General features: G+C 41.1%; 1 protein-coding gene across 2 annotated transcripts in view; it reads left to right on the top strand.

Annotated features, from left to right (window-relative positions):
• Positions 1–24,346, top strand: part of atad2b (ATPase family, AAA domain containing 2B) — a 78,181-nt gene that overhangs the window by 27,405 nt on the left and 26,430 nt on the right. For both annotated transcript variants that reach the window (XM_004918187.4, XM_002935984.5), the window contains exons 12-20: positions 3,179–3,353; positions 4,490–4,578; positions 5,302–5,461; positions 6,216–6,306; positions 9,009–9,320; positions 10,543–10,672; positions 11,713–11,899; positions 22,360–22,545; positions 23,980–24,115. In XM_004918187.4, coding sequence (XP_004918244.1) covers positions 3,179–3,353; positions 4,490–4,578; positions 5,302–5,461; positions 6,216–6,306; positions 9,009–9,320; positions 10,543–10,672; positions 11,713–11,899; positions 22,360–22,545; positions 23,980–24,115 — 1,466 coding nt within the window. The remainder of the gene's footprint in view (positions 1–3,178; positions 3,354–4,489; positions 4,579–5,301; positions 5,462–6,215; positions 6,307–9,008; positions 9,321–10,542; positions 10,673–11,712; positions 11,900–22,359; positions 22,546–23,979; positions 24,116–24,346) is intronic.

The following is a 24,346-nucleotide window of genomic DNA, read 5'->3' as shown; positions in this document are numbered from 1 at the left end:
ACTGGTGATGCCCATGGTAACCAATCAGCAATTCGATTTGAACAGTCACTAACAAGATAGAAAACAAAAGTTATGATTTTTTTGGTTGCTATGGGCAACATCACAACATAAAATAATAAATATGCCCCGTAATGAGTGTAATGCTGGGATATTACCTGTTTCCCATATCATAGCTATTCTGTGTGCCTCCTGAATCAGTGGGCGATATTGTGCTAGGGCAAAACGATTGCATTGCAATAAAGGAGATAGGAAAAATACGATTAAAGACCACATCAATAATCTGATGCGGTCCCCGATCTGACAAAAAAAACAGGCCTGTCTGATCGACAGCTGGCCAATATTTGGCCATATATCGGGGAGGCCTGACGGAGGACCCCATACTGAGTTGGTATTAAGGACCTGAATTGGCAGCTGAAATCTGCCTGTGTATGGCTGCCTTGAGAGTACAGATCACATGTTATCCCACTCTCTGGCAATTCTTAAGGTGCCCTGTGCCCATTTTTTTGCACTGCTAAACTGAAAATTAAGGTGGCTGTCTACATAATATTAAAGTATTGTTTTAGGACAGAACATCCCTTAAATGAAACTAAGTATGTAATTAGCGCATTCTGAGCAGAATATTCATATGTTTTGTTTTTTTTTACTGAACATTTTCAAGAAAATAAAGTGACGTTACTCCATGTTTGTACAGTCCAGTCTTTCTACAGATGCCACAGTAGATGGCAGTATTGAGCTGTCAGATGTTTTACAAAAAAAAAAACAACATTTTTGGAAAAGCAAAAAATAAGGACAAGCAAGACATTACATAAACTAGCTGAATAGGTTTGCTGGCTTATGCTTCATTTTACCTGAGGGGAACACGTACCCCCCCTGCCCTTGTATGTGTGATTGCGTTCACTAATTCTGCTTCGCCAACCTCACTTTAACAAGGCATTTTTGCTGTTGCAGATAGCTGGCTTTAATATCTGTTCTATACTTGTGGCTCATGTGTGTCTAGGAGATTCTGATGGCCCTAGGGCCTATGCCCATCTCAGCTCTATGGACCTGCAACAGCTTAAAGGGACAGTAACACCAAAAAATGAAAGTGTATAAAAGTAATTACTATATAATGTGCTGCTGCCCTGCACTGGTACAACTGGTTTGTTTTCCTTAGAAAGACTACTATAGTTTATATAATAAAGCTTCTGTGTAGCCCCGGGGGCAGCCATTTACAGGAGAAAAGGCACAGGTTACTTAGCAGATAACAGACAAAACCCCATTATATTCTACAAAGCTTATCTGTTATCTGCTATGTGCCTGTGCCTTTTCTCCTTTTTCCCAGCTTCAATGGCTGCCCCCGTGTTGACATAGCAGCTCATTTATATAAACTATAGTAGCGTTTCTGTTGCAAACTTACCAGTTTTACCAGCGCAGGGCAACTGTACATTATATTTTAATTACTTTAAAACACTTTCATTTTTTTGGTGTTACTGTTCCTTTAAAGGCCTTATAGTAATAGCCAAGGTTGGTATCTTTGAGTCATTAAACAAAAACTGGTGTGTACTTCCTTAGGGAGAAGACACAAAGAGCTACTAGTAGCAGCTACTTGTCGTGGCTACTAAATTAGACAATGCTGATCATTTACTGATAATTGTCTCTACATGTGTTTTAGAAGAGGCAATTCTCAGTATTGTCTATGGCAGGATATCTTAAGGCAGTTAGTAGCCATGAAAAGCCCAGGCTATGGCCGTCAGCAGAGAATGAGGCCTTGGGACAAGAATCACCCCTGGGTGACAGGGCATGCTGGGAATTTTGCTGAACTTAGCAGACTACCAACTGTGTAGAACAGAGGAATTGTCCTTTGTATATTGCCTACTATAAATAAGGCTCTTCTTATGGCACTTTGTCTATTCGGAGACTCAGAATGCTCGGGACCTGGGGTTTTCCATTTATTAATTGGTTGCATTTTTCTACTCCAAGATATTTAATTAGATACATATGAGTTAAAATGAGCCCCAAAAGGACTCTCTTGGAGTAGAATTGAAAGGGAAAATGATTTATCAGTCGGTGTATATAGGGAGAGAGAAGGGCATTCACAGCTTTTACTGTAAAATCATTCTGCTGTGTCATTACATTTGGCTGGCCCCGTGTCATAAGATAGTCTCCGTGACATTTATGGGCCCCTGACTAACGAAACTGAGTTATAATCCTTACGTTCCACTATAGCACTCGCTTTATGGGGTACTAATTTAGTTCTCATCAACACAGGCACCAAATAAAACGAGACAAGTTGTTTTTGGCCTTCTCCCAGAAGGTGTTCTCCTCTTTATAGGCCACTTTTCATTTTTAGACATATTTACTATAGCGCTCAGCTTGTAGGATACATTAATCATGCCATTTCGACTTTAAAAATGAAAAATATCACAAACGAAAGGAGACTGTTATCACTTTAACAAGTTTTTGTAAAGCGCTGACCTATTCCGCAGCGATGTACCCGAGAGAGGGGTTCCCATTGGAGACACAGACGGCATATGTATATATGGTTACTGATTGGCTCTCCATGTGGGAAGCGGTACCCTTGCAAGGCCACACAATGGCTGCTGTCCTCAAGGAGCTGGAAACCCACTGACCCATGGGGCCAAAATCATGCCCTCCCTAGAAAGCATTTCATCATGCCCACTGCATAGTTAACACTGTGTCTGTGCAGCTTTTTCATGATATTTAATGTAATAATATTGTTTGGAACAGTTCCCTAAGCCCCGCCCCCTGTTCCCCTGCTGATCTGGCTGACTACGTTGATACTCAAATAAAATGTAACCGTGGTCGCCTGCCTTCAGCCTGTATCCTCACAATCCCCTGCACACGTGATGCCAATAAGGAAAGGAACATCACAGTGCAATGCATTGTGGGTTATGTAGTTCCTGCATTCTGTCTATAAGCTGTGGAGAAGTTGTTATAATTTGTAACATCAGTGTTTTAGTCCCTCCTCTCCTGCCAGGATTTCAAATGATGAAGAAAGAGAACTGTTTATACTTTTCGAAGTGATAGGTATATTAGGGGTTTCTGTGTTGTGTGGGCCTCTTTAGCAAGTTTTGGTTCAGAATGGTTTCTGAAAGTGAATGATACCACAGCATTTTGGCAGAAATGACTATTAATTGGTGATCATTTCTTTTTTCTCTTTTTTCTTTTCTCTCTGCAGGGGTTGCTTGTTCTACGGCCCCCCCGGCACAGGCAAAACGCTGGTTGCACGAGCTCTTGCCAATGAATGCAGCCAAGGCGACAAGAAGGTTTCTTTCTTTATGCGCAAAGGGGCCGACTGCCTGAGCAAATGGGTTGGGGAGTCCGAGCGACAGCTGCGGCTCTTGTTCGACCAAGTGAGTCTTGGAGAAGCCATCTCCTGCCTGCTGTTCTGTTAGCGGGAAACTTTGAAAGTTTAATTTTGCTTGTTGGGCCAACTGATATCTAGACTATACGTTAATAGGTGGCAAGGCGTCTGCTGACAAGTATTTAAAGCAATACTGTCATGGGAAAACATGTTTCTTTCAAAACCCATCAGTTAATAGAACTTCTCCAGCAGAATCCTGCATTATAATCTTTTTCCCATGGGGCTAGCCATATTCTTCATTTCCCAGGGTGCCACAGCCATGTGACCTGTGCTCTGATAAACTTCAGTCACACTTTACTGCTGTGCTGCAAGTTGGAGTGATATCCCCCCCCCTCCCCCCCAGCAGCCGGTCAGCAGAACAATGGGAAGGGAGCAAGATAGCAGCTCCCAGTAGGTATCAGAATAGCACTCAATAATAAGAAATCCAAGTCCGGCTTGGGACTCCTCCAGTTACATGGGAGTAGGAGAAACAATAGGTTAGCTGAAAGCAGTTCTAATGAGTAGCACTGGCTGAAAGCTCAGACTCGGGCACAATGCACTGAGATGGCACCTACACACCAATATTACAGCTACAAATACATCTGTTGGTTCAAGAATAAAATGTAACTGGCAGAGTTAATTATTTGCTATGTAAACAGAGTAATTTAGAAATAAAAAGAATCCCATTAATATGACTGTCATAGCAGGCATGATGAGGACAGTGGTATAAGGCACATTCCATGTGTTATGATGTGCTTGTTTTTCAGCAGACAGTTGTAAAATATTCAAATTTGGCGACACTTCCTGGCAAAGTACAATTGAATTGTCCCTTGATACAAGTCTAATGTAAAACAGTTATTCGTCTAAACTTTAGTGCACATTTTATATCCAAAATGTCCCTGCAAATAAAGGTTAACTGCACAGTACCATTAGGGAACTGCAGAAGTTTGCCCTATAGGCTGGGGTGACCAGATCACTTCAGGGGACTCACAAAAAAATACATGTTGCAGGGCAGCACGGATTGCTTTAAAATAAACTGCAATCAGTTCAGCCCTGCTAGTTGGATTTCCAAGTGATCTGGTCACCCTGCCATAAGCCCAACCTAGATGCTCTTCAGTAAATAATCACGTATGTGTTTGTTTGCAGGCCTATGTGATGAGGCCATCTATCATATTCTTTGATGAAATAGATGGGTTGGCTCCAGTCCGTTCCAGCAGACAGGATCAGATACACAGGTGAGTTCAGACTCTTCTCTACAAGCCATCTTAACTTCAGATTTCTCACAGAATGCGGAGCTATAAGTCACGCTGTCAATGTTTAGCTGGTCAGAGTTGTACTTTGCAATCACTAGATAAAATATCTGTCTTTGTGGCTTTTTATTATGAGAGTTTCACTTGCAAAACCGCTTGCTTAATATAATGATTTGTACAGGTATAGGATCTGTTATCTTTAATGCTCAGGTTTTCCTGCTAAGGGATGTTTATGTAATTTGGATCACCATACTTTAAGTGTATTAAAAATCATTTTAATATTAAATAAACCCAATAGGATTATTTGGCCACCAATATGGATTCATGCAGCTTAAGGTGACCCCCCATGGGCCTACCTGACCGATATCTGCCGAAAATCAGCCAGGTGTCAATCAGGGAGGTTTGATTTTTTTTTTTTTTTTGTCTGATTGGGGACTAATCTTGGCAAATGAGCAATTCTTATAATTTATAGCCACCTTTAGTTAGGATCAAGTACAAGGTAATGTTTTATTACAGAGAAAATAACAAACAAATACATTTCAATTGTTTGAGTCTATGGCCTTCCTGTTTGGTGCTTTCTGGATAACTGGTTTCCGGATCCTATATCTGTAGTCATACGCTGTACAGTGTTCTACCCTCTATATACATTTTTTCTTTGTACATGACCAATTGATGTATTAATAACTAACTTTTTTTTTTTATCTGCAGCTCTATAGTGTCTACTCTACTTGCACTTATGGACGGACTGGACAACAGAGGTGAAATTGTCGTTATTGGTGCTACTAACAGACTTGATTCAATAGATCCCGCACTCAGGAGACCTGGTCGATTCGACAGGGAGTTTCTTTTCAGTTTACCTGATCAGAAGGTGAGAAGCTTTCTATGAATCCACTTTACATCTATAGGTCACACCTTGAACTGCCTCAAGCCCTCAGTGTTTCATGGTGCAACTGGCTAAGAGATAACTGTAATGTATTGGATACCCCTCTTTAAGCAGAGCCAGTTGGGTTGTAAGTCTGTTTAGCTCCGTATTCTGTTCTGTGTGGGAACAAGTAACCGTAGTGTTTCAGGAGAATAGTACATGCACTGCATAGCAGAAATTAAGTTTTGTTTCACAATATTGGGATTGACTCCTAAACCATGAACTGTGCTAATTAGACAAAGCAACAGTTACACAGTTACCTAATTTGACTCAGGTAGTGGGCCAAATTGAATTTTTACAATCACTTCTCACCTAGGCCAACAATCGGATCACAAAAGAGTTGTATGCAAACCTGTTGGGAGAGAATGATTGGAGTCTATAGCTAAATTGAGTCAAAAAAAGTATTTCTCTCTGCCGCTAATGGCCGTGCCCAAAATATATCAAGGAATTAAATTAACCAGTGAAAACAGGGATCTACTCTTGTTGCACTGAAATTCATTTCTTATGATGCCTTATCTAATGGAAATGTTGGTAAAAGCAGGAGCTGAAGGGATGCACTGATGCAAATCTGAGGCCATCAACAAGCCACTCAACTTTATACCCATACTTATACTAGGCACCTTTGTATATAAAGAATATACCATAATAAAATCTTCATATATATAACATATAGATTCCCCTTTGTTCACTTTTGTGCTAGGCAAGAAAGCACATTTTGCAGATACACACGAGGGACTGGAACCCCAAACTGTCTGATTCGTTCCTAGAGGAACTAGCTGAAAAATGCGTTGGTGAGTAACCCTTTGTTCTACATTTTATAAACCATCCAAATTGCTCTGAAGGAGTTGGATATCAGATCATTTTTTTGCTGCAGTGTCCAGATAATGTAAGAAAATAGAAATTATTCAGTGCTGTGCAGTGTGTGGGCCGCACAAGCACAAAATGATGATTCAGGATTTACCAAAAAGGGTCTGAGTGATCTTTAACTACTTTCTCTCCATTGCTGGCTGTTTTTGGCTCTTTTGGGTGTAAATAAAACATAAAGAAATGTTGTTTTATAGCTAGTACAGCCCTTGCACTTACATTTTTTTTTTTTAAATGGATTTATTAGGAAAGAGTCAGCATCTTGTTGAAACGAAGGTCAAAATAGTCCTGCTCAAGCATTGCTATATATATATAATATAGAGAGAGATTATCTCCATTGGTCATATGTTCCCCAAATGTTAGGAAATCCCAGTATGGGCTAAAGTAATATTCCTTCAGTTACAGTGTCCGGCGGTGCCAGAGCGCATTACACTTGCAGGCTGCAGAGATTAGGCAGCACTTCCTTGCACTTGGCTGTACAAACTGACCTTCAAAGCAGCAGTCCTTGGCTGAATGGCCTTATAGGATTTTTTTTTTATTATTCTCCCCCACAAATATAATCTTCACCTAGTCTGAATTTTCCATAAAAAAAAAAAAATCCCTGCGTGGCAGAATTACTTAGTGTTGCTTACAATCAGAATCTGCAGTTGACTTTAGTAGCAATTGGTTTATTGTCTCTTCCCCCCTCCATCAGGGCCACATTTACTGCTGTGTGGCTGAAATGTAATCTGAAACAATGCTTCTTTCAAATTGTGTAAAGGGACTGTTTATTTTAAAGCAGAACTAAAGGTTATTTCATATTTGTTGTATCAGCCCAAGGCCACAATAGACTCATTGTCACATTATATAACAGTGTAGAACCCAGTAGTGAACTGAAATAATCAGCTCTGTTGCATCAGTTTCTATGGCAAATGTGACCTCACTTTCTTATGTGTTGATGATTTTCCACAACCCCTAAGCTTTGATTCTCAAAAGCAGCCCAAAACACACTGAGCATGTGCAGTGCCACTGGCCAGGCAATATATTAACTCATACATTGCATCTACAAATTGTAGAGTGGTGCATTCTAGACAGATTATACAGGTTGTCATTCATGTGTAGTTACCCTTTAATCTCACACATAGTATATGGGAAATCTCATATGGTTTAGGAAGTATGCAGATTGTAACTGTTGTAATTCCCCTTTAATCAAAAATGTAAAAAACCCACACGTGATTTTATCACTAGTGTATTCTGGATGACGCTTAAGGCTGATGTCACACAGGATTCTGGGCCTGTGGGCAAACTCTCTGGCCGTGATTCCTCCCCTGCACTTGAAAATCTTACTGTTGTGCCTGCACCTGGAGCCTTTGCTCATGTATGCACCTGGGTTGTTGCATAACAGTAAGATTTACGAAGCGCAGGGGCAGATTCTTGGCCTGCAGACAATCCGCCCTCTGTGGCATCAGCCATACATGTCATATGTGCGCAAGTAGAGACTGCCACCGATAATCCTCAACCAGAAGGGGCGTCGACTCACAGACCACCAATTGGTAAGATCTGTTTCATGAAATTTTACCAACTGATTGTCAGCAAGTAGGCACTATATGTGAGATTAAAGGGTAACTACACCGGAATTACAACCTGAGACACATGGTGGTTTAAAGGAGAAGGAAAAACTAAATTACTGGGGGGTACTGGGGGAAACAATTGGCAGAAAACTGCCCCGGCTCTGACTACATGCAGGCGAGCGTTTCTCTTCCTTCTGACTTCTTTCTTCAGAATCCCGGAACCAACGCACGCGCAGTAGAGTGAAAAAGCCGGCTTTTTTGTTAGTCTGCTTTTCACTCTACTGTGAAGTAGGAAGAAGGATTGCTGGAGCACTGGCCGGGGGGTTCAGGTAAGCAATTACAATCGCTGGGGGGTACCTAACATTTTGGCACCCCCCAGTGATTGTAGCTTTCCTTCTCCTTTTATTAGGTCATACAAAACTTTTGGCTTTGTAACCCTATTAAAATAAATGATGGGCAAATGCTAGTTACAATGCGCTAAGGTGGAGAAATAAATGTCTTAAAATCTACTTCTGTTCAACACGAGTGAAGGAGTTGGCTGCAAACATGACTGCCATTCTTTTCTGCTTACCTCAGAGCCTGACCCACCCAAATGTCCTGGCTCTTGGGTAATGGACATAATACAGGTTTCAAGAAGTGGCAAGGTTTATATACGCTTTCTTTCCAGTTTGTTTCCTAGATGTTACATAAGGAAAATGTGTTGGAAGCTTTAAAGCGCTGATAATTAAAAGCAGTCCATCATATGGGGAACAGCTAGCCCGACCAATTAGAGGCATGTGGAAATCATTGTCGTCTCTCTCATTCTCCCAAATGATCTCTTCTGGTTACATAGGAAAGCAAAGAGAGGTTTTGAAGCAAACATTCCTGCCTCCAAACCTATGCAATCACAGGACTTCAGGGGGGGAAAACAAAATAGCACCAGAGGCCCAATGCAAAATCTGCTGCCATGCTCTTTATGCAACTTATACGGATTAACCCATTACAAAATAAAAATGTCTATAGTGTCCTGGATCATTAATTGCCTTAATGAAGTTTATGGGCCACCTATTGTAATAGCTTTGCTTTGTCCCCTTTGCCAGGCTATTGTGGAGCTGACATTAAAGCACTTTGCACTGAGGCTGCCTTGATCGCCCTTCGCCGGCGCTACCCACAGATTTATGCCAGCAGCCAGAAGCTACAACTGGACATTTCTTCAGTTGTTCTCGGTGCCCACGATTTTTACCATGCAATGAAAAACATTGTGCCTGCTTCTCAACGCGCTGTGATGTCTCCTGGGCACTCCCTTTCTCCGGTTATAAGGCCACTGTTAGAAAGGACATTTTCCGACATACTGCGCGTCTTGCACAAAGTGTTCCCACATGCCGAGTTCAGCCAAAACAACAAGAAAGATGGTGGGTTGTTCAGCTTTTCAGTATTTCTATCCAGTTGTTTTTAAGGCCTATGTCCCACTAGGTATTTTCTCCAGTGACGTATTTACGCCGATCCAAGGATAGTTATCCACAATTGGCCGGGCAGGGGGTTTCATAGCACATAAGATAAAAGATGGTTTAGTTGAAATTAATTTGTTCCTGGCTTCATCATCTTTTCAGCAATCACCACCAAACAGTTAAGTCAGGAAGTCCAAGTGGCCATATGTGGTGGGCCCCCAGTCCTGCTGTGCTACTCTGCCACTGTAGTTGTGGGGACATATTGGGGAGTGTAGTTATTGCAGTGGGCCCTCTGCACACCAGGTATTTGCTTCACCTGTAGAGAAATGCCAGTCACCCTTTTAAAGGTAAACTATACCCCCTGAATGAATACTTAATAAACCGTTTATATTATGTTAAGTGACCTATTAAAGAATCTCGCCAAACTGAAATATATCAGTAAATATTGTCCTTTTACATCCTTTCCCTTGAGCTGCCATTTAGTGAAGGGCTGTGTGCTCCCTCAGAGATCAGCTGACAGGAAGTGATGCAGCTCTAACTGTAACAGGAAGTAGTGTGGGAGTAAAAGGCAGAACTCTGCTCATTCATTGGCTGATGGGGCCTAGCATGTATGTGTGCCTTGGCTTGTTTGTGTGCACTGTGAATCCTATGATCCCAGGGGGCGGCCCTTAATTCTTCTAATGGCAGTTTTCTATATAGGATTACCCAATGGCACATACTACTAAAAAAAAAAGTATATTTTTCTGAAAATGGTTTATTTAGATGAAGCAGGGTTTTACTTATGAGCTGTTTATGCAATATATTTTTATAGAGACCCTCATTGTTTGGGGTATAGTTTTCCTTTAAGCTACCTGCAACAACCTGTCAGCTCTTAAGTACCAGGACTTGTGCTTCAGAGTAAAGATGTTTATTACATGTACAAGAGAAATAAATAGTATGTCAAGTCCGATTAGTAATTTCTGTTACGTCACATTAGCTGGATTACTCTACCAAGAATATAAGTATGTCGCTGTATGTCCAGAGACATACAGTGGGTATTGCCTGTACTGAGCACAATTCAGCAGGGACGTTTGAGCTTTAGTGGCTCAATCATGACGTCACCATTTTAATACCTGCAATTTTTATTCATTCCCATCTAATATTTTCTTCAAGAGGTGAATCTGATTTCTCCCCGTGTCCTATTCAGATGCTGCAAGCCTCCTGCTAGACGATTGTGAAGATGAGAACACTTTATCAATATTTGATGTGAGTTGTGCCTCAGGATCACCAAAGAAACAGCCAGCTGCTCTCCACAAACCCTTCCTCCACTTTACCATGTGAGTTCTAGATGATTATGTTCCATTACTGTCGCAGCCTAGGCAGCTGCCAAAGTAGGAAGGAAAGTGAGGAAAGGCTATTAAATCTGTAGTTAATAATCAGCCATGCATTAGCTGGCCATACACGTAACAATTTCAGTGTGATCCGACAAAGTTGTCGAATTATGGACAGAACAGAAGGAAAAAACATGTTGTTTTCAAAACCCATCAGTTAATAGAGCTTCTCCAGCAGAATCCTGCATTGTAATCTGTTTTTCATAAACACAAACAGATTTTTTTATATTTAATTTTTAAATGTCACATGGGGTTAGCCATATTCTTCATTTCCCAGGGTGCCACAGCCATGTGACCTGTTCGCTAATAAACTTCAGTCAAACTTTACTGCTGCGCTGCAAGTTGGAGTGATATCCCCCCCCCTCCCTCCCAGCAGCCGATCAGCAGAACAATGGGAAGGGAGCAAGATAGCAGCTCCCAGTAGGTATCAGAATAGCACTCAATAGTAAAGCTGGCCATACACACACCGATAATATTGTACGAAACCTCGTTTTGTACGATATTCGGTGCGTGTATGGCAAGTCGGCGAGTCGACCGATATCGCAGGTCGGTCGACTCGCCGATCAGGCCAGTTAAAAGATTTTGATTGGGCGTTATAGAAGGCACCTGACCAAAATCTGCCATCAGGGCTGAATCGGCAGAAGGAGGTAGAAATCCTATTGTTTCTACCTCCTTATCTGCCTGTTTCAGCCCTGAAGGTTAGTGGCGGATCTGACTATCTTTCGTGCGACCGATGGTGATGATGATGATGATGATGAAAAAAAAAATATCACTTTTATGAAAACAAAAAGATCTTTTAAAAATCTACACGTGTATGGCCACTTTTAGTCATGTATTAATGTGCAGGATCACCAAAATTAGCCAGTGAGGCAGGGCTTGTTTGATAAATGGTGCACAGGTTTCTGTGGTAAGGCGTGGCATCGCCACGGGGTCATGACAATTTGTATTGCTCTCGTACACTTCAACTGATAATGTTTCTCTTGCAGGTCAGCTTGTTACCAGCCGACTTCCTATCGGCCCAGGCTTCTGCTGTCCGGCGAGCCCGGCTCAGGTCAAACCTCGCACCTTGCTCCAGCTGTGCTGCACACTCTTGAAAAGTTTTCTGTGCACAGATTGGATCTGCCGACACTTTATTCTGTCAGTGCTAAAACTCCTGAGGAGTCCTGCGCACAGGTAAGTGTCACTTCTACATACATTCATAGGTGATGCTCAAATTTTGTCCAACACTGTGAGGTGCAAATGCTCTTTCAATGTATTTCTCTGCCCATAACTACCTAAATAAATTTTCCCCCCATATTACTTAAATGGGCAGCCATTCCTGCACTGGTACAGCTGGGGTGTTTGCTACAGAAACCCTACTATAGTTTATATAAATACCCCGCTGTGTAGCCCCGGAGGCAGCCATTCCTGCACTGGTACAGCTGGGGTGTTTGCTACAGAAACCCTACTATAGTTTCTATAAATGCCCCAGGGGCAGCCATTCCTGCACTGGTACAGCTGGGGTGTTTGCTACAGAAACCCTACTATAGTTTATATAAATACCCTGCTGTGTAGCCCCGGAGGCAGCCATTCCTGCACTGGTACAGCTGGGGTGTTTGCTACAGAAACCCTACTATAGTTTATATAAATACCCCGCTGTGTAGCCCCGGGGGCAGCCATTCCTGCACTGGTACAGCTGGGGTGTTTGCTACAGAAACCCTACTATAGTTTCTATAAATACCCCGCTGTGTAGCCCCGGGGGCAGCCATTCCTGCACTGGTACAGCTGGGGTGTTTGCTACAGAAACCCTACTATAGTTTCTATAAATACCCCGATGTGTAGCCCCGGGGGCAGCCATACCTGCACTGGTACAGCTGGGGTGTTTGCTACAGAAACCCTACTATAGTTTCTATAAATACCCCGCTGTGTAGCCCCGGGGGCAGCCATTCAAGCTGGAGAAAAGACACAGGTTACATAGCAGATAACCGATAAAACACCATTGTATTCCACAGAGCTTATCTGTTAGTTGCTATGTAACCTGTGCCTTTTCTCCTTTTTTTCAGCTTAAATGGCTGCCCCCATGGCTACTCAGCCAGTATTTATAGAGTTTTTAAGGCAAACACACAACTTTCAGCAGTGCAGGGCAGCAGTACATTATATTTTCAATTCTTGGTGTTACTGTTCCTTTAAGGCTTTGCCCAGTATTGCAGACATGTTTGCCCAGAAATATGAAAAAAATATTTTTATAAAGTTATTTATTTTTATTTTATAGATGTTTGCCAGCGATTTCATATTTTGTTACTATTTGCATTTCAGTTTTATTTTCATGAATTAACTTTCCCAGTGCTTTTATATAGTACAGGTTATGTACTTTATTATATATGCTTTTAAAGGTACTTATCGAGGTCACATACTCTGTTTCATGGAGCTCCACTTTGACTTGTATAATAGGCAACACAATATTTTGTATACAATACACAAATCCATAAATAACCGGTTAAAATTTACTTAAAATTGTTCTTTATGCCTAGTGCTGTCACTTGTTTCTGTAGTTATTAACAATGAATAATGTGCCTCTATTCGTACATTTAGTCACCTTGGAGTTCAACGGCCTGTGTAGCTTATTCTGCAGTTTGTTTCTCTTTATATACCAACAGAGGTGCTTTGTTATAATAACCTATTGTATAAATATATGTATAAGTGGATACTTTGTTTCTTATATTTTACAATTGGCGGTTTCCTTATAATACATGAGTTATAGCACGTCGTGTAACTCAGCCTGCAGCCTTGTGCCTTTATATGGGCACAGAACCCCTCAGTGACTTCTAATATCCTTATCATTTACAGTAGGGGGTACATTATCCCTTATAATACATGAGTGATACTCAGAGTTCCCTGTATAACTCAGCCTGCAGCCTTGTGTCTTTATATGGGCACAGAACCCCTCAGTGACTTCTAATATCCTTATCATTTACAGTAGGGGGGTACATTATCCCTGCAGCTTTGCACCTTTATTTGAATATAAATCAACCAAGTAAGTTACAATTTTAAAATGTTACTTTTTTTCTATATTTGTAGTTTTTCTGATCATTATAATCCATAGAACGGTTTAATCCAGTGTTCCCAATTTCCGCAACGTTAATGCTGGTTTTTACCCCACTTCCAAAAATGAAGTAAACCGGTCAACGACTTGTGTGTTACAAAAAAAATATATGCTCTGTCTATTTTCAATTCTTTAAGCGTCCGAGGCGGCTCTGGCAATACACAGAGGCTGGGGGTCTGCCCCTGGAGAGAGTCAGGGGAATAGTAAAAACCAGAGTTAGCCAACTTTCAGCCCCCCCCACTGCATTGAACTGCACAGTTGTTCTCTGTTGTTGGGGGGCTGCATGTTGGGCATATGTGATATATCCGCCTATGATGTGTGCTTTATACTATTCCCTACATACTCTCCAAGCTGGGGGCCCTGGATTAATGCTGCTTTGACTGATGAGTTTTCATTCCCCTCTCCTGTTATTTCACAGCAATGTGACAGCAATGTGATGTCTCTCTGTTTGCAGGAATCCATTAGCTGAATAGCGGTGGAACATTATTAGGCCACCACACTGCCAATAGAATATTTCCATTGGTTACAGAACCCCGAGTGTCTGTGCATTGCCATCATTATAACAAATCCTTGTGTGCTGTAACCTCTCTGCATGGGAGCTGCGAGGAGGAAAAAATGACTATTGGTTTTTCTCACTTCCTAATTAAGAGCCTCAAAAGTGGTTAGGTCTGTAATGAATGCAAGTTTGTGTGCGCCGATTTGATTCCAGGCTAGTTATTTACTCAGGATCTGTAAGTAAAAGCAGTTTACTAATTAAATTATAGCTTGAAGGTGTTGCTAACAAGCCATTACATTAGGCATCCTGTATACAAGCAAACAACAGCACTGCATTGCTTTATGGTAACAGTGGCAACGATGCTACTGTATTCAAACTTTATTATGTGCCCAGGGCTGTCTGTGCGTAATAGCTGTGCAAAATATTTTTAGACTCACTTGTCTAGTGTGAAATCCTATAAAGAAGTTACTCAACTTTGGAACTATATAAATAGTCATAAAATCATATTTGCAATTTGCTTTAATTAAAAATAAAAATGGATCGTTTTCAAAATAGCTTGTGCTGCATAAAGTCTTGTTGCTGTGCCAACCGGGGGTCTTACATTGTAGGGAGGGGCAGGCAATGCTTATACCCATACTATACCCACCCCTTTATCCTATTGGCAGAAGCCCGCCAGCCAATCAGATCACAGATATGCAAAAATGTCAAAACTGTAATAAAGGTAAACCACCCCTTTATGGTAAGAACCCACAAAGCGGTTCAGTTGCCCGAGACAGACCTCTCTTCGGAGGCGACTACCACTTCGAACAATAGGAGTTGCCAATGGAAAGCTCTTTGCGCTACTCAGAATACCAAAGTTTAGCTGTGCCATTCGGGGCAGGTTGAGGGAGTGGGTTGGGCATCTTATCAGGTGTTTCCCATTAAAATGTTTATACACTGGAAACTGAAAGGTGAGATTTTATCGTTTGGCCTTCCATGCATAATACTTAGTAGCTTAGATTTGTTCTTATGAGCCAAAGGCTTCCAGGCAGATATGAGAAGCGAGGAGTAATGGCTCCATCTGTGGAAACACCATGCACGTGCCAAAAAGGGCCCCAGTACATTCACTGTGCAACTTGGACAGACCTACCATCCATTAAGATCCACCAAACTGCCTGACCACTTCTGGGCATGTATACACATAGCAAACTCACTGGTACAAAAGAAGTATCTTCAGAACTTAGATTTGTAGATTGTAAGCTCTTTTGGGCAGGGCCCTCTTCACCTCTTGTATCGGTTATTGGTTGCTTTATATGTTACTCTGTATGTCTCCTTGTAGATTGTAAGCTCTTTTGGGCAGGGCTCTCTTCCCCTCTTGTATCGGTTACTGATTGCTTTATATGTTACTCTGTATGTCCAATGTATGAAACCCACTTATTGTACAGCACTGCGGCATATGTTGGCGCTTTATAAATAAATGTTAATAATAATAACTTCACCACAAACTTCAGGATATTGATGACTATAAAATTCAATAGACTCAGACCTGTCTGACTCTTCATGAAAACACTCTCTCTGTATCTGTTTGTATCGCTACCTGTCAGGCCAATCTCTCTAGGCTTTGCTTTATCTTTACCGACTCGAGACCACGTTGTCTCATAGCTGCTGCGAGACTGCTGCTCGGCCCACGAGAGGCTTAGTGAATGGATTTGTTCAGTAATGTGGGCACTGTCTTTCTTTTTCTTTGTAACAGTATATCTCTTAACTGCCTCACCTTGCACATCCACCAATCCAAGACTCCCATTAGGTGAGTATCCTTCCACTTCATACAAAGGAGTTAGAGCTCTCTTTCCGGCAGCCTCTTAATTGTGTCTGATTCCTCCATTTAATTATATAGATTTTTTTTTTTGTTTGTTTTTGTTCTTCTGCGTCACCTCAATCATTAAGTCACACCACCGCTTCTGAAATTTTTTTTTTTTTAATTTCTATATCTGCCACTTCTTTATTACACCTGATGAAATAATAGTTATTGTATTATGGGAAATGGTATTTGCTTTGGTTTAATCCTCCTGTTTGAAACATTTATTGTTTTATTTATTTTTTATTTTTAATCTAGTTAATGGCATGTAATTTAGATTCGGGTTTTGTGCACTTTTGCTGAGCTTTTAAAATTTTAAAATTTCCTTAGACTTGGCCTTTTGATTTGAGGAGGAATAACTAAGAAGGATCACTATGTAACATAAAAATCCATTAACGTAGCAACTCTCCATCTTGGACCTTCTTAGGCCATCTTTTGTGTGTCAGTGGCTCTGCACATGCTCAGTGAGCTCTGGGCTGCTGTTGAGAAGCGAAGCTTAGGGGCTGTTGAAAATCACCACAACATTAACAGAAAGTGAGGGAGCAAGGGGCCCAGATCTTCTTCATTTGTAAAGAGTGATGGGGGCCTTAGGCTGGTACAGAAGCTCAGGGCATAATGCAGAACATTGCTTTCCTACATCTTAGTTCTCTTAAATAGATTAAATATTCAACTTAGAAACCAACAAAAGTACAACACACGTTTGAGCAAGAAAGCTATAGCAGAAAAAATGGGTAATTATAGGTAATTACATGTTAATTAGCATTTACCTAATTAGCGTTATATAAGTGGTTATGTCTGCCTGCAACTTTATTCACAAGATCCATGAATTAGCTGTACAGTATGTGGCTATTAGGAACCACTTGCATGACTTATGTACAATTACTCAGCCTGCAGCCTTGTGCCTTTATATGGGCACAGAACCCCTCAGTGACTGCTAATATCCTTATCATTTACAGTAGGGGGTACATTATCCCTTATAATACATGAGTGATACTCAGAGTTCCCTGTATAACTCAGCCTGCAGCCTTGTGCCTTTATATGGGCACAGAACCCCTCAGTGACTGCTAATATCCTTATCATTTACAGTAGGGGGTACATTATCCCTTATAATACATGAGTGATACTCAGATTTCCTGTATAACTCAGCCTGCAGCCTTGATTTAAAATACTGTTCTTTATTTTTTTTCCCTAACTTTTTTTTTACTATGTGGTTATGTCAAATCTTGTTACAATGATGATGCAGATTTTAAAATTGACATTGGACTGAACTGAAGGATACAGTATAAACCTTTATATACACACCTGCAACTTTGTTACGTCCTTTCTTCCATCCTTCACAGTTGCCTGGATTGGTGGATGTGCAAGTGTTCATATTAGGGAAAAGCAGCCATTCAAAATTCACCATTTTTTGGAAACAGTGCAACCATAGAACAAGCAAATTTTAGACACTGGACTGCTCAGAGAGCATTTGGGCTTCATTTTTTTATTAGTTGTAGTTTTTTAATTATATGTAATTTTGTTTTGCAGCTCTCCAGTTTGAAGTTTCAGCAGCAATCTGGTTGCTAGGGTCCAAATGACCTTAGCAACCAGGGAGGGATTTGAGTGAGAATCTGGTATATTAATAGGAGAGGACTTGAATAGCAAAATAAATAATAAAAAGTAGCAGTAAAACTGTGGCCTTAGCAGAGCAATAGTTTTTGGCTGCTGGGGTCAGTGACCCCCATTTGAAAGCTGCGAAGTTGGAAAATAAGGCAAATCATTCAAAAACTATAAATAATAAATAATGATAACCAGTAGAAGCTTTTAGGAAAGGACCTCTTTATCAAGTGTCGAACCTGTCTAATGGAGTCCTTCCCAGAAACTTTATAAAAATATACAGTATGTAAGTCTATAGAGAAAGACATACAGCGGGGCAGGTTCTTGAACATATGTTTTACCATTAATTATAATTAAGGAAATAGTATGGTTTTTCTTATCAATAAACAGGGAAATAATTAAAAAAAAAAAAAAAGAAATAAATCTGAGGTCATGTTCTATTTCCTGGTCCCAGTGAGCAAAGTCAAGCAAATCAGCCCACCGAGAAGCCTTTGCAGCTGGTCAGAAGGGATGGGTTTGTTTATATAGAGGCTTCTCAGCTGATTTGTACAACTCTGCTTATTGGAACTCTTTAAAGTGGAGAAGGAAACGTGAAAACTGTCCATCAGTGCTTATAGCTGCTATGAGAAAAAAAAATATATTAAGTGTAAAACTGCTCATATCATAAACATTAAATGTAATCTTTGTAGAGTGATTTCCAATATTTTAAGCAGCTTCAGTATTGCATTACATGTACTGTGACACTGTGTAATTAATAAGGCAGACCCGATAAGAAATAATAAATTTACTGTATTGAGCATGGTTAAGTAGGCATAAAGTAAATGAGGGAATTTATATTATGGGAACGTTGTAGAAAAGAAGACGACTAACGATCTAATGTTTTCAGTGCAATTAGAGTGCTGTCAGTCTTGGTGTTAATGCCATTTCTTTCTTCCCAGCAGATGTTACTGAGAGTCAATGGGAAATCAATCTCGGGGATCTTTATGGCCAGTACAATTTAGGCATTGCATGGAAAGGGACTGCAATTTGAAGACACTAATTGCCCTTTCCTTTACTGTTCAATCGCCAGGGAGCTCAGACCCACTGATAAGGACAGAAGCAGTAGGAGAGTCTTGCCCGTGCCCTCGCAGCGCTCACTATTCTAATTAAAGCAGCCAGCCACAGAGGGCAGCCGGCACGAATCTAGCGAAGGAAGAAATTGACTTGCAATACTAAGTCCAGAGCTGTGTTGATGTAAAAACTGCATCTAAACGTGCCTGAGTCACAGTTAGGCCTAATTACTCTCTGGGTGACCAACGGCAGATATGTCTGTAACTCTGGGGGGGAACCAAATGTATCTCATAATAACAGTCTTTATTATAATTTGTTTGTAGTTCACTCAGGTTACTTGGCTTGTCTAATATAACTCACAGGAGTCCCACAGCTTATTTACAGGCAGGGGGCAGGAAATGAAAGAGCCTCACTGCCAAGTGGGCACAGTCATAGGGGTAGAATTTATAACAGCTGGTATATTAACACAACAGTACTGATAAAAGCTTAACTTGAGAATAGTCCTTAATGTTTTCACTTGATTATTTGTTACTGTAGCCAGGGCCACAACTTCTATATAGATTAGTCTATGGCAATGATCTCCAACCAGTGACTCGGGGACAACATGTTGCTCCCCAACCCCTTGGGTGTTGCTCCCAGTGCCCCCAAACCAGGGAGTTATTTTTGAATTCCTGACTTGGGGACAAGTTTTGGTTGAATAAAAACAAGATTTCCTACCAAATAAAGCCCCTGTAAGCTGATAGGGTGCATAGAGGCCCCTAATAGCCAATCACAACCCTTATTTGGCTCCTCCATGAACTTTTATGGTGCTTGTGTTGCTCTCCAAGTCTTTTTACATTTGACTGTGGCTCACAAGTAAGAGATTGGGGACCCCTGGTCTAGAACAGGGATCCCCAACCAGTGGCTCAGGAGTAACATGTTGATCACCAACCCCTTGTGTGTTGCTCCCAGGGGCCTCAAAGCAAGTGCTTATTTTTGAATTCCTGACTTGGAGGCAAGTTTTGGATGCATAAAACCCAGGTGTACTACCATACAAAACCTCCTGTAGGCTGTCAGTCCACCTTGGGGCTACCAAATAGCCAACCACACCCCTTCCCTCACGGAACATGGGTTTTTAATTCACAATGTAGCATTTTCCCCAGAATTTAATGGATTTCGCGGCACACAAGAAGCACAGTCTGTGGTTGTTCCTGATTCATCAAAATAAACACAGTAGATGCTACAGCTTTGGGACCTGTTATGCAGAATCCTTGGGAGCTGGACTTTTCCAAATGAGATCTTTCTGTTATTTGGATAAACATAGTTTAAGTCTTCTAAAAAATGAATGAAAATCTCAACTAAACCCAATAGGATTGTTTTGCCTGCAATAACATTAATATAAAATGAGGCATATAGGATTCATTATAGCTCGGATGGGCTCAGCTGCAAAGTACTGTTATTACAGAGAAGAAGGAAATCATTTTTAAGAAATTAGAATTTGATTAAAATAGAGCGTATAGGCCTTTCTGAAGCTTTATGGATAATGGGTTTCAAGAAAACAGATGCCATACCTGTAGGTTTTAAGCGAGATCACATGTGCGGTTTTAGATGACCCTTCTAATGTCAACCTGAAGAAGTATACCTGTGCTGTGTGTAATGAATTCAGGGAGCCTTTGGGGGATTTCTAAGAGAACTGAAGTACAACATAAGTCTAACCTGTCCTGTAACACTGAAGGCAAAATACAATAAGCCCAAGGGCTGACTGTCAGATGCGCTATCCTTATTGTCCTGTGTTGAATGTGTAACAGCATAGATTGGATTGGAGGGTGCCGTTCCCTCTTGATACCGGGCACCAGGCTAAAGTTTTTTTCTTTTGGAGGAGCCAGGGTGTGCTGGTGAGTTTTTCTTAATCCACATTACTGGGTTGAATGTGTCACTTCTGAGTAAAAAATAATTGCTTGGTATAGCTGAGCAAGTGTTCTCCCTTTTGTTATGGTGAGGTTGAAACATAAGGATGTAAGATTCTTTGGGGAGCAATCATGGCTTCTCCAACTTATTAAATATATAAATAAAGGACCCTGGATAGAATCTTCAAAGAGACAACGTTGGCCTAGGTGACTCTATATACCCACCAGACTGGGTCATTGATCAAACCAGTTTGCTCAGCCATGTTGTCGAACAAGAGGCAAAAACACAGTCTACCACCTGCTGTTTGCTTTATTTCATTGAACTGCTTGAAATAATTATTGGAAAGGGGTCAGCACTGCTAAAGATTGATCTATTTTACGCCTCTTTAATTACATGGTATGGGACCTGTTATCCAGAATGCTCGGGACCTGGGATTTTCCAGATAAAGGGTCTTTCTGTATTTTGGGTCTCCATACTTTGTCTACTAAAAAATAATTTAAACATTAAATGAACCCAGTGGCATTATTGTGCCTCCAGTAAGGATTAGTTCTGTCTTAGTTAGTGCTTTGTACTTGATTCTGTTTTATTTTTATTAAATGTAAGTTATTTGATTAAGATGGGATCTATGGGAGATGGCCTTTCTGTAATTTGGAACTTTCTGGGTAATGGGTTTCTGGATAACCGAACTCGTACCTGTACCATATTTGATATGTTAGTGCCTTGGCAATGAAAGCACCTTGGGGCAGTTTCAGTATCATGCTACATTACTATCTAAATGCATTAATCCTGCCCAAGCTGAAAATATAGTCTATTTTTTTTTTTTGTAGTAGGTGGATGTTGCAGCAGTATATGGTGAGGTTTGTGTAGCCACAGTGGCTCCTCAGATCCACACCAATGGAATAGTAGGTTGGCCATCCAATGCACAATACGTGGTTGCTTGGCCTGCAAACCAGACCTCCAGGTTATATAAAAGTGGCCATACACAGGCAGATAATAGCTGCCGGCTCTAATACAGAGGTGCACAGTGGGCCTGCCTCTCTAATGTCTGGCCAGAGTTTAACCAGATATCCATCAGGCAAGTTTCAATATTTGACCGGGACCGTTCAGGACACCAGAATGGTCAGATTTAAAAGGGACCTTCTTTCAACTTCCCCAGGCTCTTGTTCTGGTGGCTTTCATGTCCTATAATGTAACCCTATGAATTACTACAATTTTAAATAATATACTGGGCCAGTTATTAGATAAGCTGCATGGGGTATGGGTCCAGAGCCAGTGGAAACCCTTGGGGCCCTAAATAAACATTACTGATTTTCAATTGGACAGCGCAGCTGGAAACGCCACAAAAAGCTAAAACAGAGAACAATGCAATCACTTTCCAGTACGCTCTTTTGTGTGCAATTTATTTTTAAGGGAAAATATTAAAAGAATTACACTGAGACCAGTTTAAATCTTGGAGGGAAAGTCTGATGCTCTGGTGTGCTCGTTGGCCCATTTGTGTTTAAATGAAAAGACATAACCGGATATTCTACTGCCAAACTGATAAAATAAGATATATAAACTATAAAATTTCTCTTGTTGCATTTTATACTTTATATGTGTGATTTCGCAGGCTTGTATGTATGGTTTAACCTCGTGCCCATTGGCACAAATTCCTCCAAGTGTTAATACCGTTTCTTTCTCTGCAGGTGTTCCGGGAAGCCCGGAGGACGGTGCCCAGCATTGTTTACATGCCCCATATCGGCGATTGGTGGGACGCAGTCAGCGATACTGTGAGAGCTACTTTCTTGACGCTCCTACAAGATATACCATCTTTCTCTCCAATCTTTCTACTGTCTACCTCTGAAACTTTGTACAGTGAACTGCCAGAGGAGGTAAGCAAGGGGTCTCCCACCTCAATAACAAATCGTTGAGTTATGTATTGGACAAAAGCAGGGATTCTGTACCTATGGGTCTACATGATCACTATTAGAGATGAAGAAAAGTTACAATCCCTGGGGCAGGGGGATTCCAAAATTCCCACCCTAGTGAATTTAGCCTTTCCTTCTCCTTTAAAAATGTTGATCTAAATGTGAAAATAGCAATTATAATACCCTGGAAATTCTTTGCAACTCTTTTTTATGCTTCTGTTGCTTGGGAAGCCACTCAGTTGAGTGGTAAAAGGTTTTTTTTGGCAGAAAGGCACTAAGGGTAACTACCGGCTGTCAGTCTTTTATATTTAGCCTTCTGGTCTTAACCATTTGCTGCTGGCACAAAGTCCCTCTCTATAGATTACTGATAGCAACAATCTGGGCCAGCATCCTCTTAGACAGGCATCTTTAAACTACGGCCTGCGGGTCAAATAAGGCCCCCCCCAAGGTAATTTACCCGGCCCCCACTATGAGCGGGAGGAAGCAGCGAGTAGCGGGTGTACACAGAGTGGGAGCAGAAGGAAGCAGTGGGGAGCGGGCCATAGTATGAGGACACGGGGGGAGGACTTTAGTCCAGTCCCCCAACAGTCTAAAGGGACCATGAACTGGCCCCCTGCTTAAAAAGTTTGAGAACCCCTGCTCTGAGAAATGACTGCGTTTAAGAGTCATGGAGGCACATCACTGGTCTTGGCTTTCCATTATAGCTACTGGGGATTGACTTGTTTTTCTCTGACAGGTAACTTTCCCTCCAGGATGGAAATTAAGCATAGTGTTGTATTGATCATCTTATCGTAGGGTATTTCTTTATGCCTCTACATGTCTAGATATGGATTGTTAGTGTTTATGCCATAAATCTCTTCTGCGTCATTTCCCTTGGCCAGGCAATCGGGTGCTTAGAGCTTGCTTTGTTCTAAATCCCATTTTTCTTCATAGAAACAGCAGTGGCTATTTTATCCTCATTAAGTGCTTGTTCAGAATACAGACTTGTTACTATCTACCAGTACAGCGGATCTGCCGGATCTACTGGCCATTAACTGAGCGTCACAGGGGTCCAGCCGCAACATGTCTTCATTCAGCCAAACTGTGAGGGTCTTAAAGAACTGCAGCATTCATGTACCTACAGCTAATGAGATCCACTTTCCAAATGTCAAAATCCCATGGCTTTGTTCAATCCATTTGAAGTGGGAATTAATGGAGTTAGGGGGCAGTCTGTAGTCTAAACAAACAGTAGAGGAAAAGAAAAAAAAAAAAATTATAATATATATATAATGTTTTTTTTTTTTTGTTTAACCTATTTATACCCCTAGTTTGGGGCTTTGCAGTATTGTCGTCTCCTGTTTCCTTGCATTCACTTCCCTGTAACGGATGTCAAACTGTGCTTTTTCACCATCTTTCCAGGTGAGGTGCATATTCCGAATTCAGTATGAAGAGGTATTTATTATTCACAGACCAAACCAGGAAGACCGGACGAAATTTTTTCAGGACATCATACTCAATCAGGCAGCCTTACCTCCTCCGCGGAACAAGAAAGCTGGTAAGGAAACATAGTAGTTTTGTGTTGGCTCAGTGTTGTACCACTGTGGCATAGAGGCGGGGCAGGCAATATATGATTGACAGCTCAGATTTTTAAATACATTTATAACTGGTATGGATGATTTAATTAAAAAAGAATTTGGGTTTCATGTTTAATCTTCAAAGGACTTTTATTATGCAACTTTTTGTGACAGATCCCCTTTAATGAATGGTGCAGTTGCCAGTAACAAAC

This window comes from Xenopus tropicalis, chromosome 5, assembly GCF_000004195.4.
Source record: "Xenopus tropicalis strain Nigerian chromosome 5, UCB_Xtro_10.0, whole genome shotgun sequence".
Lineage (NCBI taxonomy): Eukaryota > Metazoa > Chordata > Amphibia > Anura > Pipidae > Xenopus > Xenopus tropicalis.
This window is presented reverse-complemented; position numbering and strand designations above follow the sequence as displayed.